This window comes from Lontra canadensis, unplaced genomic scaffold (genome assembly GCF_010015895.1).
Source record: "Lontra canadensis isolate GAN:19392208 unplaced genomic scaffold, GSC_riverotter_1.0 scaffold57, whole genome shotgun sequence".
Lineage (NCBI taxonomy): Eukaryota > Metazoa > Chordata > Mammalia > Carnivora > Mustelidae > Lontra > Lontra canadensis.
This window is the reverse complement of record NW_022631051.1, coordinates 10,868,056-10,884,183: the sequence shown is the minus strand read 5'-3', so window position 1 is coordinate 10,884,183 and position 16,128 is coordinate 10,868,056. Positions and strand designations below refer to the sequence as shown.

Here is a 16,128-nt window from a genome sequence, read left to right as displayed (position 1 = left end):
GCAATTACAAATGAGCCTCGGAGGACAAGATCCTCTTGCAGGTGAGGCGTAGAAAATGAATACTCAGCCCTTTGGGATGGGAATTGGATTTACTTCAGAATCTCAGCCACCCCTTCACACTGGCAGTTTCTCTCTTCTCCCCAACATCCAGCAGAGGGCAGGCGATCGGCAGAAGCACCGTGAGCTAATAGGACCGCGAGGAAAGGAGGGAATGAATTACATGGAATGAATAAGGGGATGATTAAGAGAGGTAATGAGGAAAGGAATCAAGGAATAAAGAGGGGATGGATGGAAGGAATGAGTGAGGGAGGGAATGAATAAGTGAGGAGAGAGAAAGCGAGAAAGGAGCGGAAGAACTAGATTTACAGGGCGCGACCCTTCCCAAAAGGCACTGCTTCATTTATTCACTCATTCATTCGTTCAGCCCCGCCAGGTGCCGGGAGCTACGCCAGGTGTAGAGACGCAAGGTCAACCAGGCGGCTGGAGCTCTTCTTGGCTGAGCAGAGACCAGAAGCTCGCCCGCGGAAGAGAAGCTTCGGGCCGCGCCCCTCTGCCCGCCAGAGCTCGACGCCCCTCCCCCAGCCCTCCAGCTAGGCGCCCCCCGGCCTCCGTCTGCACCCGCCTGGCGCCTGCGCGGCGCGGCCACGTGACTCGCTGAGGCCCCGCCCCGCGGCCGCCCGCCCGCCCCGCCCCCGCCTCCGGCGAGTGCGGCCTCAGCTTGCGGCGGCACCAGGTGAGCTGCCAGGCGCGGGCCGGGCTGGCCGGGTGGCAGCGAGTGCGGGTGGTGGGCGGCGGGCGGCCGGCGGCAACAGAGCCCGGGCGAGCAGCCCTGAGGGCGCGGGGACGCCGGGGCGGGCGCGGGCCAGAGGCGCAGGAGTGGCGGCCTGAGGCGAGCCCGCGGCCTGACGTGGCGGGGGCGCGGCGGGCGGGACCCCCGGGCGCGGCTGGGCGGGGAGCTGGCGCTAGCAGAGATATGGACCTCCGCGCGGCTGCCGGGCCCTCCAGCATCCTAGCTCTTGGGTTGCCTGTCGCCCGGGGCGGGGCTGAGCGCGGCCTTCCCACCCGCGACCCTCGGTTCTGCGCGCGGGCGGGTCCTGCAACAGGCGGGTGGGGTGGGCCGGACTGCCACCACCTGGTGTGACCTTGGACCTCGGCCTGCGAGCCTCAGTTTCCTCAGCAGCTCTCCGGGGCCGGATTTTCGGGGGGCCCGCGGGCTGCAGCCGAGGGAGTCCAACCTCGCCAGCTCGCGCGGTTTCCAAAGAGAAGCCGGAGATCGCGCTGTCATTGCAAAATCTCCGGGTCCCGAAGCGTCCGCCGCGGGTTCTGACTACTTCCAGTCTTGGCGCGGGCCGGAGTCGTGGGGTCGCTATCGCCTTATGCCTGGGGTCCTTTTCCCTCCGGGGCTGAGCCGAGGGTTTGGCGCGCCTAGATGCCCCAACTCTGCTTTCTGGAAGACTCATTCCAGAGCGCATCCGAGTTGGCACTCCTATGATGGCTCCCCATTCTGGAAATTAGTACCTACTCCCTCCCCTCCTCTTCCCAACTGTCCCTTTTCCCTTTGTTGCAGACCTTCATGCTGCCAAGGATTGGGGTTCGTTGAAGGCAGACAATGTTTTGGGGCGCTTCAGAGGACTGAGGGGTGCCTGCTCAGTAAATGGTGTTGAGTTGAAAATTCTTCAAAAATACTTTGGACTCTCATCCATGAGTTAATACAAAATCATTTTACGTCCTTAAGTTTGTACTTACTTGGGACATAAAGCTTCCTTCCTGCTCCCCTCAAAAGCTTTGAAGAGCACAGAATGGAGGGTCCTTGCTTGTGATGAGTAGAATCAGAAATGTTACGGAGCTGGAGGGAACTAAATCCAGGGAAAGACTTGATGATAAGAGTAATCACTGTGAAACGAATAGGAGAAAGAAAGTGCTGCCAAAGGAACTCCCCAGGACATTCATGGGAAAGGAATCACAAAAGGAGTGTTGCATTTAACTTAATTTTTTGAAATTTTGTTAATTACACAAACATAGTTGCACTGTGAATGCTGGTTTTCATGTAAGTCAACAAAGACTAAAAAGAAATGCGATTGAGCTAGATAGTGGTTGGAACCAGCTTCTCCATACTTGGCTGGTGGGAGAATAATTCCTATAACCTCTATGGAGGGCCATTTGGCAGTATGCATTCAAATGACAAGCATTGAAATTAGCATGATCTTGCAGTTATGTATCAAGATAATTTTCCTCAGATAACTGCTGCATATGTGGCATATCTAAATGATTTTCAGTGTAACTGTTTGCAAAAGCAAATAGTTGGAGGAAACCCAGATGTCTCTGAAAAGGATTGTTTAAGTAACATGCGGTTATTCATCCATACAATGGACTGTGGGAGGGATATTAAGTTTTCATATGCAAAAGTTAATGAAGGGGGGAATGGTGTAGATTTACAGATTTGTCTTTGAAACTGTAGATGACCCCTACCAGGGGAGATAGAATGTAGTTTTCTTCTGGGAGAGGATCTGTTTAGGGCATAAGTGGGAGGAAAATTTAAGTTTCATAACATACCTTTCTGTGCCTTTTGAATTTGAATGTGAACATATTAAATAAGTTTGAGAATTTAGTTTTTAAGAAATTTATGCTGACAGAAAAGTTACCATCTCTCCCTATCAGATTTTAATGTTTTGTCTTCTTTGTTTTTTTGTTTGTTTTAAGGAAATAAAACATTCCCTTTTTCCTTCCTGGAGAAAATCATGATCCTGAATTCCTTTAATGTGCCTATGCTATGTTCTACTGTAACACCTATCTATAAGCAAAACTGGACAGTATTTTGTTGTGTAATTTCAAACTTTTTGTATTATACATATTCTGCAATGTGCCTTTTTCCCCCTTTGCAAGCCTTTGAGATTTTTCCACGTTGTTGACTATAGCTTGAGTTCTAGTTTACCCCTCCCTTTTTAAATTTTACTTATTTATTTGACAGAGGGACACAGTGAGAGAGGGAACATAAGCAAGGGGAGTGGGAGAGGGAGAAGCAGGCTTCCCACTGAGCAGGGAGCCTAATGTGGGGCTCAATCCCAGGACCATGGGACTATAACCTGAGCTGAAGACACATGCTTAACGACTGAGCCACCCAGGCGCCCCTAGGTTGCCCATTTTTAGCTGTTGTCTAGTATTCTTTTGGCTCACTGTGTTGCGGCATACATTGCTCTGAGGATGGACATTTTGGTCGTGGCCAATGCTTGTTTTATGAAGGAGGCTCTGATGCATGGTCTTGAATGTGTTGCACTCTGAGCTATGCTTTGTCAGAGCAGGGAATTGCTTCGTTTTCTTTACACCACCCTCAGCACCTAGCTTAATTAGTTCCTTAAATTGTGCTTGGTAAATGTGGTTTGTTTGCCCAAGGGGGCAGCCTTCTCCTAATGCATTCTGTACTCCACAGTGAGTGTAGCTGCCATGGATCCCTTCCCAAAGGGGCAGAAGCGCTGATGTGGGGTGGGGACCCACCAAGGATCGATGTCTATTGGAGCAATCAGTCCCCACTGCCACCCTTAGAGAAGGAGGCTCTCTTGACTTCCTGGTGGTGGTGGTAATGAGGAGGAAGCTTAGACTTGGAGATAATGAGTTACATGCTCACAATCATGTGGTTACAAGTGGTACAAACAGCTATGGAGTTTTGCAATGTGGGTGAGATAAAGCACTAGCTGGTGGGTAGAGAGACCAGCTTCAGTGATGGAGCATGCCTGTTGTGTTCTTGATAGAGTGACAGAGGGAGAAGTGATCGAACTAGACCTTGACCAATATGGTATTGTAAAGAGTCAGGTCTAAGAGGGAGTCTGATGGTGTTCAGAGGATGACCCAGTGGTGTCCCTTTTGGTTTAAGGGCTAGTGACAAGGTACAAGGGAAAGGATCATTTTGAGCCAGATCGTGGGGGAGAACTAAGAAGAAGGCAGTAAGGAGCCAGCTCTTAAGCCAGGTGGTATACATACTGGGCATTTGGGGACCCCCTGCAGCCTGAGTAGGTGAGCTGGGGAGGATGGGACAGGAGGAAGGAAACCAGTTGGGAGTGTCATTGCTGTGGTCTGACCCAGAGTGGTGGTTGCGGGAGAATACGTGGATGGGCATCTGAGATAGGAGAGATGGAATCAGAATGAGGGGGTCTGATAGACACAGGTATAAAAAGGAAAAGAGATCTTTGAAACCATGAGATTTCTGATGTGGAAATCGTGGCTGTATGGAGTAAGAAAGCTAGACCAGTGGGGAGGGGTGCTGGCTGGATTAGGCATCGAGCTGGAGGTGCATTTGGGAATATAGGGTGGATTCTTGGGAAAGAGGGGAGGGCTGAGCAGAGTGTGTTGGCCGAAGGGATCAAAAAAGAGAGCATTGCCATGGGGCAGAGTTTCGAGTCAAGAGAGATGGTTAATGGGGACTACCCCTTGGCCCTTGCTGTCTGTGTGTGAGCCAGTCCAGGGTGCGGAAGAAGCAGTGGTTATGGTGGGTGAAGTTCCCAAAACCAGGAGGCACACTGAGGGGCCGGCACAGAGAGGAATGGAGCATGTTGGATGGGAAGCAGCAGAGAGTCCAAAGCAATCAGGTGTGCTCCTAAGCTGTAGTAGTGAGGACAGAGCCCTCTTCTTTTTGGCAAGGTTTTGTTTTTTTTGTTTGTTTTTTTGTTTTTTCATTTGTTTAAGTAGGCTCTGTGCCCAGCGTGGAGCCCAGTGCGGAGCCCAGTGCGGGGCTTGAACTCTCGACCCTGAGATCAAGACCTGAGTTGAGATCAAGAGTCAGATGCTTAACCAGCTGAGCCACCCAGGCGCCCCAGTTTGGCAAGTTATATAGTAGAATCTATTTTTCTTTCTCTTCCCCCCTTCTTCTCTTTTTTCTTTTTTAATTTTAAGTAGGCGCCACACCTAACATGGGGCTTGAACTCACCCTTGAGATAAAGAATCCTGTGCTCTACTCACTGCCTTAGCCAGGTGCCCCTTCATTTTTTTCTCTTAAAGATACAGTACAGGGAATTGGAGAAGAAACTAATTTGGGGCAGGGCATAGTGGCATGGCCTAAGTGGCGAAGGCAGATGTTGATAGGCAGGGTGGCAGGTAACTCCTGGGCTCCCGCTTCCTAGCTAGATGGCAGTGCTGCAGCTAGAGTGCTTAGCTCAGCCCCAGAGTGCAGTGCAGGACTGGCTGCCCTCTGAGTTAGAATGCACTGCCAAAGTGTGTTTGAGGTAGGTTTATTTTACTGATTGGGTTTCTGAGGCTTCAACTCAAATCATTGTGCATGTTTTGAACATACTCAATTATTACAAAGTAACCTTGAACCAGAAACATGCTGCATATGATCTTGAATGCACCAGCTCTAGTTGAAATTACTGTGCTTGACTCTCAGAATCTTGGTAAAAGAAGACAGGTCCTGGACCCTCCCCTGGGTTTCCTGGCCAGCACTCAGGTCTGTTGTCATTTTTATGCATCCATTCCTATGTGAGGGAACCCAGTTTTGTTCTCCCTCTCACTTTTATTTTTTATTTTATTTTTTTAAGATTTTATTTATGTTATTTATTTGACAGAGAGAGAGAGAGCGCACAAGCAGGGGGAGTGGCAGAGGGAGAGGGAGAAGCAGGCTCCCCACTAAGCAGGGAGTCCTGGGATCATGACCTGAGCTGAAGACAGATGCTTAATTGACTGAGCTACCCAGGCACCCGTCTTTTTTTTTTGTGTTTCTTTTAATTAATTTCTTATTTGTTTATTTGAGAGAGAGCTTGAGAGAGAGAGATCACGAGCAGGGGGGAGGGTAGAGGGAGAAGCAGACTGCCCACCAAGCAGGGAGCCCAATGCGGGACTTGCTCTCTGGATGCTGGGATCATGACCTGAGCTGAAGGCAGATGGTTAACTGACTAAACCACCCAGGCACCCTTCTCTCTCTCTCTTTTTAATGTAAACTCTGCTCCCAGTTTGGGGCTCGAACTCACAGCCCAGAGATTAAGAGCCGCGTGCTCTACAGACTGAGTCAGCCAGATGCCCCAGTTTTATCCTTTTTCAACGGGGGAGAGGAAGAGCTCTTGAGAACCTGGTCTATGCTGCTGCTTTATATTCATTGTTCACCAATTTTAGATTTCCCCAACAGGTGGGGTGCTTTTATTTCCCTCAGTTTGGTCATGTGGTGAGTCCATGGTAGGGCTGAGGCCCCCACCAAAGTCAGTCTGTCTCCGGAACCCCTCAGAATCTTGGAGATGAAGGGACACAGGTCTTCAGGAAGGAAGCTCCAAGTTTGGAGAAGTGGGTGGGGAGAGGGAGTTCATGGGTTTAAGACCACAGGGGAAGCACTGGTGAGCTGGTGGAGGGAACAGAAGTGCCATCAGCAGCAGGTGCCACTAGGCCAGCCTGTGCACTGTGTGGTGTTGCTTCCCTGGCTTATTCCCTGTCCCCTCTGTCTTGCCAGCTGACAGCCGCAGCGGTGAGGTCTGGTGTGGTGGTCAGGATGGCGGAAGAGCAAGAGTTCACTCAGCTGTGCAAGTTGCCTGTGCAGCCCTCACACCCGCATTGTGTCAACAACACCTACCGGAGTGCACAGCACTCCCAGGCCTTGCTCCGGGGGCTGCTGGCTCTCCGGGACAGTGGCATCCTCTTTGATGTTGTCCTGGTGGTGGAGGGGAGACACATTGAGGCCCATCGAATCCTCCTGGCTGCGTCCTGTGATTACTTCAGGTGAGTTACATGCACATGTTCTCACAAGTAAAGTAACACAGGCAATCCTGGCTTCACTAGGAGTTTGTGTTGGCACCCGCAGTGACCAGGTGGGAAGAACCAGTCGGAAGCTGCCAAGTCCCTTGCTCTCCCTGAGCTCCTCCCACTGCTTGTTGTAGTGACTCACCAACACTGAGTGGGACAGAGGGGTCTTTGAATCTGTTTTTCTTTTTACTTTTTTTTTTTTTTTAAGATTTTATTTATTTGAGAGAGAGAGAGTGAACAAGAGAGCCGAGCACAAGCCAGGGGAGAGACAAAGGGAGAGGCAGGAGTAGATTCCCCGCTGAGCAGGGAGCCTGACTCCGGGCTGGATCCCAGGACCCTGGGATTATGACCTGAGCCCAAGGCAGATGCTTAACTGACTGAGCCACCAAGGTGCCCTCGAATCTGGTTTTCTTTCAGCTCTCCTGGGACCTGTTCTCTCTTTTCCTTTTTTTTTTTTTTTTTTTTAAGTTTGTTTACTTTTAAGTAGTCTCTAGCCAGCATGGGTGGGGCTGGAATTCACAACCCTGAGATCAAGAGTGGCATGCTGTTCCCAGCCAGCCAGGCTCCCCTGTTTTTTCCTATTTTTTTTTTTAAGATTATTTATTTATTTGACAGAGATCACAAATAGGCAGAGAGGCAGGCAGAGAGGGGGAAGCAGGCTCCCCGCTGAGCAGAGAGCCTGGTGTGGTGCTCAATCCCAGGACCCTGAGACCATGACCAGAGCCTAAGGCAGAGGCTTTAACCCACTGAGCCACACAGGCGCCCCCTTTTTTCCTGTTTTTTTTTTTTTTTTTTAAGATTTTATTTATTTATTTGACAAGTAGGCGGAGAGGCAGGCAGAGAGAGAGAGAGAGGAGGAAGCAGGCTTCCCGCTGACCAGAGAGCCCGATGCGGGGCTCCATCCCAGGACCCTGGGATCATGACCTGAGCCGAAGGCAGAGGCTTTAACCCACTGAGCCACCCAGGCACCCCTTTTTTCCTGTTTTTTAAGAGACAACATGCTTGACTTGACTTGTCCTGTTGCATTTTATAAAATGAATTTTCTGTATCTTGGTATAAAATAGATTTTGTTTCTATTTACTCTGGTTTCCCCACCATTTCATTTTGAGAAATTTCAGATCTGTGGAAAGTTGGAAGAATAATATTACGAACACCTGAATACCAGTTGTTAACATTTTACCATATTTGTTTCTCTTTACACACGAAGACACATACACACCTTTTTTAAGATACTGGCACTTTATGCCTTAGTCTTTCATTCCCCCCCACCCCCCGGCCCAGTGGTGTCCTTATAATGCTAACTAAAAGCCCACATGAACCCTGGTCATCAGGCTTCTGGTCCTGAGGACAAGTGGTCAAGTTGTGTGTATACATTGTCCACACAACCATATATGAAGTTGTGCCTTTTGTGCCCCTTCCCTGGCCATCTACCTTCTCACCCACACCTTCTCATCTTTTTTGCTGTTGTTGTTAAGATTATATCTATGGATTTATTTGAGAGAGAGTGAGCATGCTCACGCATGAGTTGGGGCGGGCAGAAGGAGAAGCAGACTCCCCGCTGAGCACAGAGCCCCGCTTGGCCCAATCCCAGGACCCCGAGATCATGACCCTAGCAGAAGTCAGATGTTCAACCCACTGAGCCACCCAGGTGTCCCACACCTTTTCATATTGAGGGCCTAAGCCTCTGACCTTCCTCCTCCCCCACCCCTTGCCCCCGCCCAGCCATGGATTCTTGGTCCCTTGGAGTTTCTGTGGCCTCCTTCATGACCCCATCCCAGCCATTGGCACATTGAGAAGAATTAGTGCCACTGCCCTCAATTGTACCCTGGTGAAAGGCTCAGGAATGAGCCCCAGCCATGGCCACCTGATTCCCATTCCAGCCAATTGTTTCATTGTTTCAACTTCAAGTATTGGTTATAGTTCTCAGGGGTTTTTTGTTTTGTTTTGCTTGTATGTTTTTGTTTTAAAGATTTTATTTGAGAGCTAGAGGGAGTGGGGAGTGAGACTGGGAGGGGAGGGGCAAAGGGGGAAGGAGAGAGAATCTGAAGCCGACTCTGTGCTCAAGGTAGAGCCTGATGTGGGGCTCGATCCCACAACTGTAAGATCATGACCTGAGCCAAAAACAAGAGTCAGGTGCTTAACCTAAAGCCACCCAGGCACCCCTGTTTTTTGTTTGTTTGTTTTTAAAATAATCTCTGTTGCCATCATGAGGCTTGAATTCATGACCCTGAGATCAGGAGTCGCACACTCTACTAACTGAGCCAGTCAGACCCCCAAGTTCTCATTTTTGATTTTAGAAACTAGCAAGTGAAGTTTTTGGTTTTTTTTTTTTTAATTTTATTTATTTATTTGACAGAGGCAGGCAGAGACGGGGAAACAGGCTCCCTGCTGAGCAGAGAGCCCGATGCGGGGCTCGATCCCAGAACCCTGGGATCATGACCCGAGCCAAAGGCAGAGGCTTTAACCAGCTGAGCCCCCCAGTCGCCCCGTGAAGTATTTTTTTTTTAAGATTTTATTTATTTATTTGATAGAGAGATAGAGAGCACAAGTAAGCAGAGTGACAGGCAGAGGGAGAGAGAGAAGCAGGCTCTCTGCCGAGCAGGGAGCCTGATGCAGGACTCGATTCCTGGACTCTAGAATCATGACCTGAGCCAAAGGCAGCCGCCCAACCAACTGAGCCACCCAGTTGCCCCTCAAGTGAAGTATTTTTTCATGGTAAAAGTACCTCCTGTTCTCCAGAAGGAGTTTATAGCGAGCATGACCAGTGGTGACCTAGGGCAGACATGGCCAGGCTTTCTTGCTTCTACTTTTGCTGTTACTCTGCAGTGCTCTCTGCCTTTCCTGCACCACAGTGTTGTCTTCTGGGCCCAGCTGAGATACTTCTTCCTCGGGGAAGCTTTCTGCAGTTGTCCTGCACCCTCTCCCAGCCTCTGGCTCTCAGGGTTGGCTCCTCCCTGCAGGAGGCTGCTGACCTGTTGGGGACAGAGAGCTGCATAGCCCTGGATCGCCCTTGTCTTAGGAGGTACCCCCTGCAGGAATCCTCCTTTGGTGTGTACTCTGTGCTAGGCTTAGGGATTAACTAAACTGTGCATCTTGGGTTTTTTGTTCTTTTGGTTTTTTTTTTTTAAGAGTTTATTTATTTATTTGACAGAGGTCACAAGTAGGCAGAGAGGCAGGCAGAGAGAGGGGCTCCATCTCAGGACCTTGGGATCATGACCTGAGCGGAAGGCAGAGGCTTTAACCCACTGAGCCACCCCGGTGCCCTGGGTCTTGTTTTTTTTCACTTGTGGTAATAACTGTCCACTGTACTAATCTTCTGGCTCCCATGACCCTCTCGTGCTTTGCCCTGTCTACTTCTCCTGTGCTGGTTCCTGTGTTCCCCATCTCTGTGTGTCAGGGGGCATAAGTGTTCTGTCCTATATGTGGTCTCTCTGGGTCATAGACCTCTCCTTCGTTTCCGTACTGTGAATTATAAGGTAGTCAACTATACTTGATACTTTGATTTTGAAAATTTGGATAAAATTGATGATTTCGTAGAAAATATATATTGACAGAACTTCACCCCTGAAAAAGAAAGTTATATTCTCCACAAAAACACGAAGCCTAGACGTGTCCTGGAGTCATATCCTTTAATGAACAGACTCTAATGCCATTTAAGCTTTCAGAGCAGAGAAAGAGAAAGGGTCTCCAAAAAAATTTTTTTTAAAGATTTTATTTATTTGACAGATAGCACAAGCAGGGGGAGGGGCAGGCAGTGGGAGAAGCAGGCTCCCCCCAAAGCAAGGAGCCTGATGAGGGGCTCGATGCCAGGACCCTGGGATCATGACCTGAGCTGAAAGCAGACCCTTAACTGACTGAGCCACCCAGGCATCCCTAAAATACTTTTTGAAGTATACTCTTTGAATTGGTGAAAAAGAGTTGAAAGCACCACTTTCTCCCTGCCCTCCCACGTCACCTCCCCACCTCACCCCCTCACCATGGTAACTCTTTCAAAGTTACTCTTCATCCCTATACTGTTTCTTTTTGTAAACACTAGTCCAGAATTCTGAAACCCCCATAGCCCTGAAATTGGAAAGTTGTTTTGTTTTGGTTTTTTGTTCTACTATGTTGCGAAAACTTTGTAGGTGTATTCAGGGGGTCTCCTAGAGCTGTTTTTGTTAGTTGGTAGCTGTCCAGTCCTTACTTTTGTGGGGGGATGGGGAACTCTGGGTTCGGCCACATTGCCATATTTTCACCAGTTTTTGTTTTTGTTTTTTAAATTTTGGTACCAATCTGTTAAACAACAAAGCCTGCCCTAAACTGATATGAGACTGATTTTACTTTTATCCTACTTAGTATATGTCTTTTACATTTTGCTTTGGAAATACTAATGAGTTTGGATGGGAGTACAGACCCAGACCCTGCAGGGGTGTGACATCATATGTGGCATGGGTGCTGTGTCTCTCCAGTTGAAACCTTTTGAATTCTGAAACATACTTGGCCCCCATTAGGGCACTCACTGGAGTTGAGTAGTGGTATCCTAGAAGCAGAGGCAGCCCTCCTTGCAGAGTGTTCTGTGCTCTTCATGCCCTCCACCTACTTTGTTGGTGCCCTGCTGTGATCTTAAACACATTATAAGATTTACCATCTTATATCTATTTTTTAGTGTACAGCTGAGTAGTGAAGTGTATTCATGCTGGTGCGGAAGGGGTCTCCATGCTATTTACCACAGTAGCTGTCACCATTTTACATTCCCACCGGCAGTGCACAAGGGTTCCATTATCTCTGTAGTCTCAGCAACACGTATCATTTTCAGGGTTTTTTTGGTAGTCGCCATCCTAATGGTTATGAGGTATGGACTACTACTTCTTTTTTTAAAAAATTAATTTAATTTTTTATTATTTTTAAAAGATTTTATTTATTTATTAGAGAGAGATCACAAGTAGGCAGAGAGGCAGGTAGAGATAGAGGGGGAAGCAGGCTCCCTGCTGAGCAGAGAGCCCAATGTGGGGCTCCATCCCAGGACCTTGAGACCATGACCTGAGCAGAAGGCAGAGGCTTAACCCACTGAGCCACCCAGGCACCCCCCCCATCTTTTTTTAAGATTTATGTATTTTAGAGAGAGAGAGCGAGCATGTGCATGGGGATGGGGGTGGAGAGGGAGGGAGTATCTCAAGCAGACTCCATGCTGAGCCCAGAGCCTGACACGGGGCTAGATCTCAGGCCCCTGAGATCACAACCTGAGCTGAAACCAAGAGTTTCAGCTCTTGGGGTGCTTGGGGTGCCTGGGTGGCTCAGTCGTTAAGCGTCTGCCTTCGGCTCAGGTCATGATCCCAGAGTCCTGGATTTGATCTCCACATTGGGCTCTCTGCTCTGCTAACCTGCTTCTCTCTCTCTCCCTCTGCTGCTCTCCCTGCTGTGCTGTGTCAAATAAATGAATAAAATCTTAAAAAAAAAAAAAAAAGAGTTTGTCGCTTAATTGTGCCGCTCAGGCACCAGGCATCCATTTTTGGTTAAAACAGCAAAAACAAAAGGGGTGGATATATATTTTATTTTTCTTTCAACTTTTTTTTCCCTCCCTAACTTATTTTGAAAGCTGTCAGGGGCGCCTGGGTGGCTCAGTTGTTTGAGCGTCTGCCTTTGGCTCAGGTCATGATCTCAGGGTCCTGGGATTGAGTCCTGCATCAGGCTCTCTGCTCAGCGGGGAGTGGTGAGCCAGGGGGCAACTCTGTTTCTTGAGAGGGCCAGTGGTGAGCATGCTTCTTCCTTTCCCTGCCCTTGTGCTCTTGCTCTTTCTCTCTCTTTCTCTCTCTCTCTCTGTCAAATAAATAAATAAAATCTTTAGAAAAATAAAAGGCAACGCTATAGAAGAGCTGAAAGATCCGTACAGTGAGAGTGAATAGCCTGTGCCCTTCACCTAGATTCATCAGTTAGCATTTTGCATATTTGCTTCAGGGTAAGTTGGGGATATAACAGTTTATCTGGAAATACTTCATTGCACTTCCAAGAATAAGAGCTTTCTCCACTTTATCTGTAAGACCACTGTAAATCTCAGAACATTTATAGTCCTTCCATAATTTTATCTGATACTGAGTCCATATTCACATTTTCTTAATTGTCCCCAAAATATATTCTGTCTCCTTCCTTCTTACCTTCTTCATTCAGGATCCAGTCAAGGTCCACACATTGCAAGGACACCCCAGAGAGTCAGTCAGTGTACCACAGAGCACAGGAAAGCACCCTGAGGGGGTGCGTGTGGAATAAAATGTGTATGAATAAATGTGACATGCCAGTGCCTGCTCTGTGAGCAGGTGACCTCCAAGATCTCTACAGAGACACAGAGGCTGGCTTGTGAGATAGAAGAACCCATCGTGTCCATCACAGAGATGCCAGCTCTCTCTGCATCAGTCTGTATGTGTAATGCATTCCTCATAAAAATACCAAGAGACTTTATGGGGGGGTGGGAAGATTGCACAAACTGATTCTAAAGTCCAGATTTTCAAAAGCAAGCAATGGCCAGGAAGTTACTGAGAAGCTAATAAAAGGAGACTCGCCCTACCCTATGGTCACACATGTTATGGAGCTGCAGTAATCCAGACCGCTTCTGGTGGCCGAAGAGATGTGGGAACATTACTGGGGAAGTAGTGACTTTGAACACAGACACAAGCCTGCCAGGAACTTGGTGTGTGGCAAAGAGGGCATCCCAACTTGAGGAAGGAGATGATGGGGTGGCCCTCTCAAGAAACAGAGTTGCCCCTTGGCTCACATGTACCAAGATAAACTTAGGGTGGAACAGTTTGTTGTTGTTGTCAAATGATCCTTTATTGAAATATTTTCCTTTGTAGTTCTTACGTAGCTGCGCATTTCTCCAAACACAGCACTATTGACGTCGCCTATGATGTCATGAGTGTGGCAGCCGTCAGCATTGCAAGCCACAGCGGGATCACTTTAATGGTTCCAGAGAGTGAGTTCTCTGGCTAACGTGTTGATACCCTCATCAAAAGTGACAGTTCCACTGTGCTTTATTTGTTTCTGCTTCTTTCTGTCTCTTGGGGGGTTCCTTGAAGGTTTTAATAATCAGGGCTGAGGCAAAAGGTACCATTTCAATCTAGGCCTGTCTGTTCTGTGTTTGTTTTAAATTTTAAGTAGGTTCCAACACCAACCTGGGCTCAAACTCACAACTCTTGAGATCAAGACTTGGGTGCTTAACCAGCTGAGCCACCCAGGTAGTTTGGGGCCTGTCTGCTCTGAAGAATTAGTTTCATTTTAATCCTCAAACCCTTTCCATCACTGGTTGCCTTGGTGATGTCATCACTAACCTTTTTTTTTTTTTTTTTTTAATCACTAATCTTTTTTGGAGACAGTCCCAGGGGGCCAATCTTGGGGGCCAGGGCAGACATGACACCGACTTCCCCACCATTGCACCTCAGGTGTAAGACTTTGATCTCATTGGGGTCAAACTTGGTGCATGGCAAAATGCATCATAAAATAAAAAGATTTGAGGTAGAAAAAAAAGTTCTACTTGTTCGAAGATGGGCAGATTTCGTCAAATTGACAAGATAGAGACTAATAGAAATTGGACAAAGAATCTGGACTGTTCAAAAAAGAATATAGAGGGGCGCCTGGCTGGCTCAGTGAGTTAAGGCTCTGCCTTCGGCTCAGGTCATGATCTCAGGGTCCTGGGATCGAGCCCCATGTTGGGCTCTCTGCTCGGTGGGGAGTCTGCTCCCCCCTTTCTCTCTGCCTGCCTCTATGCCTACTTGTGATCTCTGTCTGTCAAATAAATATACAAAATCTTTTTTTAAAAGATTTTTTTAAGAGATTTTATTTATTTAATTTGTCAGCGAGAGAGAGAGAGAGAGAGAGAGAGCGAGCGAGAGAGAGCGCGAGCACAGGCAGGCAGAGTGGCAGCAGAGGCAGAGGGAGAAGCAGGCTCCCTGCTGAGCAAGGAGCCCGATGTGGGACTCGATTCCAGGACGCTGGGATCATGACCTGAGCCCAAGGCAGCTGCTTAACCAACTGAGCCACCCAGGTGTCCCAATAAACAAAATCTTTAAAAAAAAAAAGAGAATATAGAAATGGCATTTTAAAGGGTGCCTGGCTGGCTCATTTGGATCTCAGCTGGATCTCGGGGTCATGAGATTGAGGCGCACGTCGGGCTCTGCGCTGAGTGTGGAGCCTGCTTAGGATTCTCCCTCTCTCTCTCTAAGGAAAAAAAAGTAACCCAGGTATGTTGCGCTTTAGGTTAAATCAACCATGGTAGCCTTTACACAAAGAGGGGCGGCGCTGTGTATACCGTTAAGGAGCCATTTCCAAGATGCATTGTTAAATCACAATGTAACGTAGAGTATAGAGTACATGGACTGCCTTTGGGTGCGGTGCTGCCCTGGGAAGGGCAACTGATGGCCTAGAGCAGAGCAGAGCAGAGGAGGAGGGCAAGAGGAAAACTTTCACCCTCCTGTGTATTTTAAGTCTTGTACTGCTATATACATTACCTAGTTGAAAAATAAACAAAATGCAAAAATAACTATTCTGCCCTCTCTGTGTGGCTGTCATGTTCAGCCCTGCTGCCTCCTCTGACCACCAGGCTCTTTCGCCCCAAACAGCTTATTAACTGGCTCCCCGGGATGCCTCAGAGGCATCTCACTGATGGTAACTCCGACCTCACTCTGACCCCTTTCCTCCCAAGTCCCTGTCAGCCCAGCTAACCCAGCCAAAGGGCCCTGGTTCCTCCAGTGCTCTCCTAGATTCAGTCCTTCAACATGTTTTCCCTGCCACTGGGCCCTCCCTAGGCCTGCAGGAACCCTTTTGCCTGAAAAGTCTGCTCACGCTGCCATCCTAGGTAAAAATCGCCGACGGAGCTTCGTTATGCTTGGATTTCAATCCTGACTCAGTCTTGACTTGGGGGAAGCAGGATCTGGCCCTGACTCACCTGCTCACTTCCTCCTTGTGCTGGCCTGGCTGCCTGTGTACTGAATTCATCCCTGCTCCAGGACTTGAGCTCCTAATTCCTCCGCCTGGAATACCATCCACTGGCTGGTGAGGTGCCATCCAGCCCTGTCTCGGCCTATCCCTGCTCCTCCTCATTCTCTCCCTGCTCCCCCTCTTCCAGCTGGGCGCTCCTAGATCAGACGCCCTGTTGTGCTTCTTCCTAGCATTTCCGCACTCAGAAATCCCTTGTTCTTTACTTGCCGTCCTCCCTAGCATCAAACTCCTTGTAAGTAGGAGTCTTAACCACTTTACTTGACAGTTAATCCTTTGACTCTAAATGGTGCTGACATTTAGTTAGGTGCTCAGTATATTTTGAATAGATTGACTTTTATGACTTGTTTCCCATTTATTCATTCATCCATTCATTCATGACATGTTCTGGGCTGCAGCTGTAATCCAGGAAGTGTATTGTGGATGCAGCAGAAAGCAAGCCGGACATTGTCC

At 48.4% G+C, this 16,128-nt stretch overlaps 1 protein-coding gene across 3 annotated transcripts in view; it reads left to right on the top strand.

Annotated features, from left to right (window-relative positions):
- The first annotated feature begins 622 nt into the window (after positions 1–622).
- Positions 623–16,128, top strand: part of KLHL22 (kelch like family member 22) — a 35,091-nt gene continuing 19,585 nt past the window's right edge. Inside the window, exons 1-2 of one of the 3 annotated variants that reach the window (XM_032875928.1) lie at positions 623–733; positions 6,425–6,690. In XM_032875928.1, coding sequence (XP_032731819.1) covers positions 6,464–6,690 — 227 coding nt within the window. In that variant the 5' untranslated portion in view covers positions 623–733; positions 6,425–6,463. Of the gene's footprint in view, positions 734–4,968; positions 5,435–6,134; positions 6,146–6,424; positions 6,691–16,128 lie in introns of those variants that run through there. The other 2 variants (XM_032875927.1, XM_032875929.1) reach the window with 2 other exon arrangements.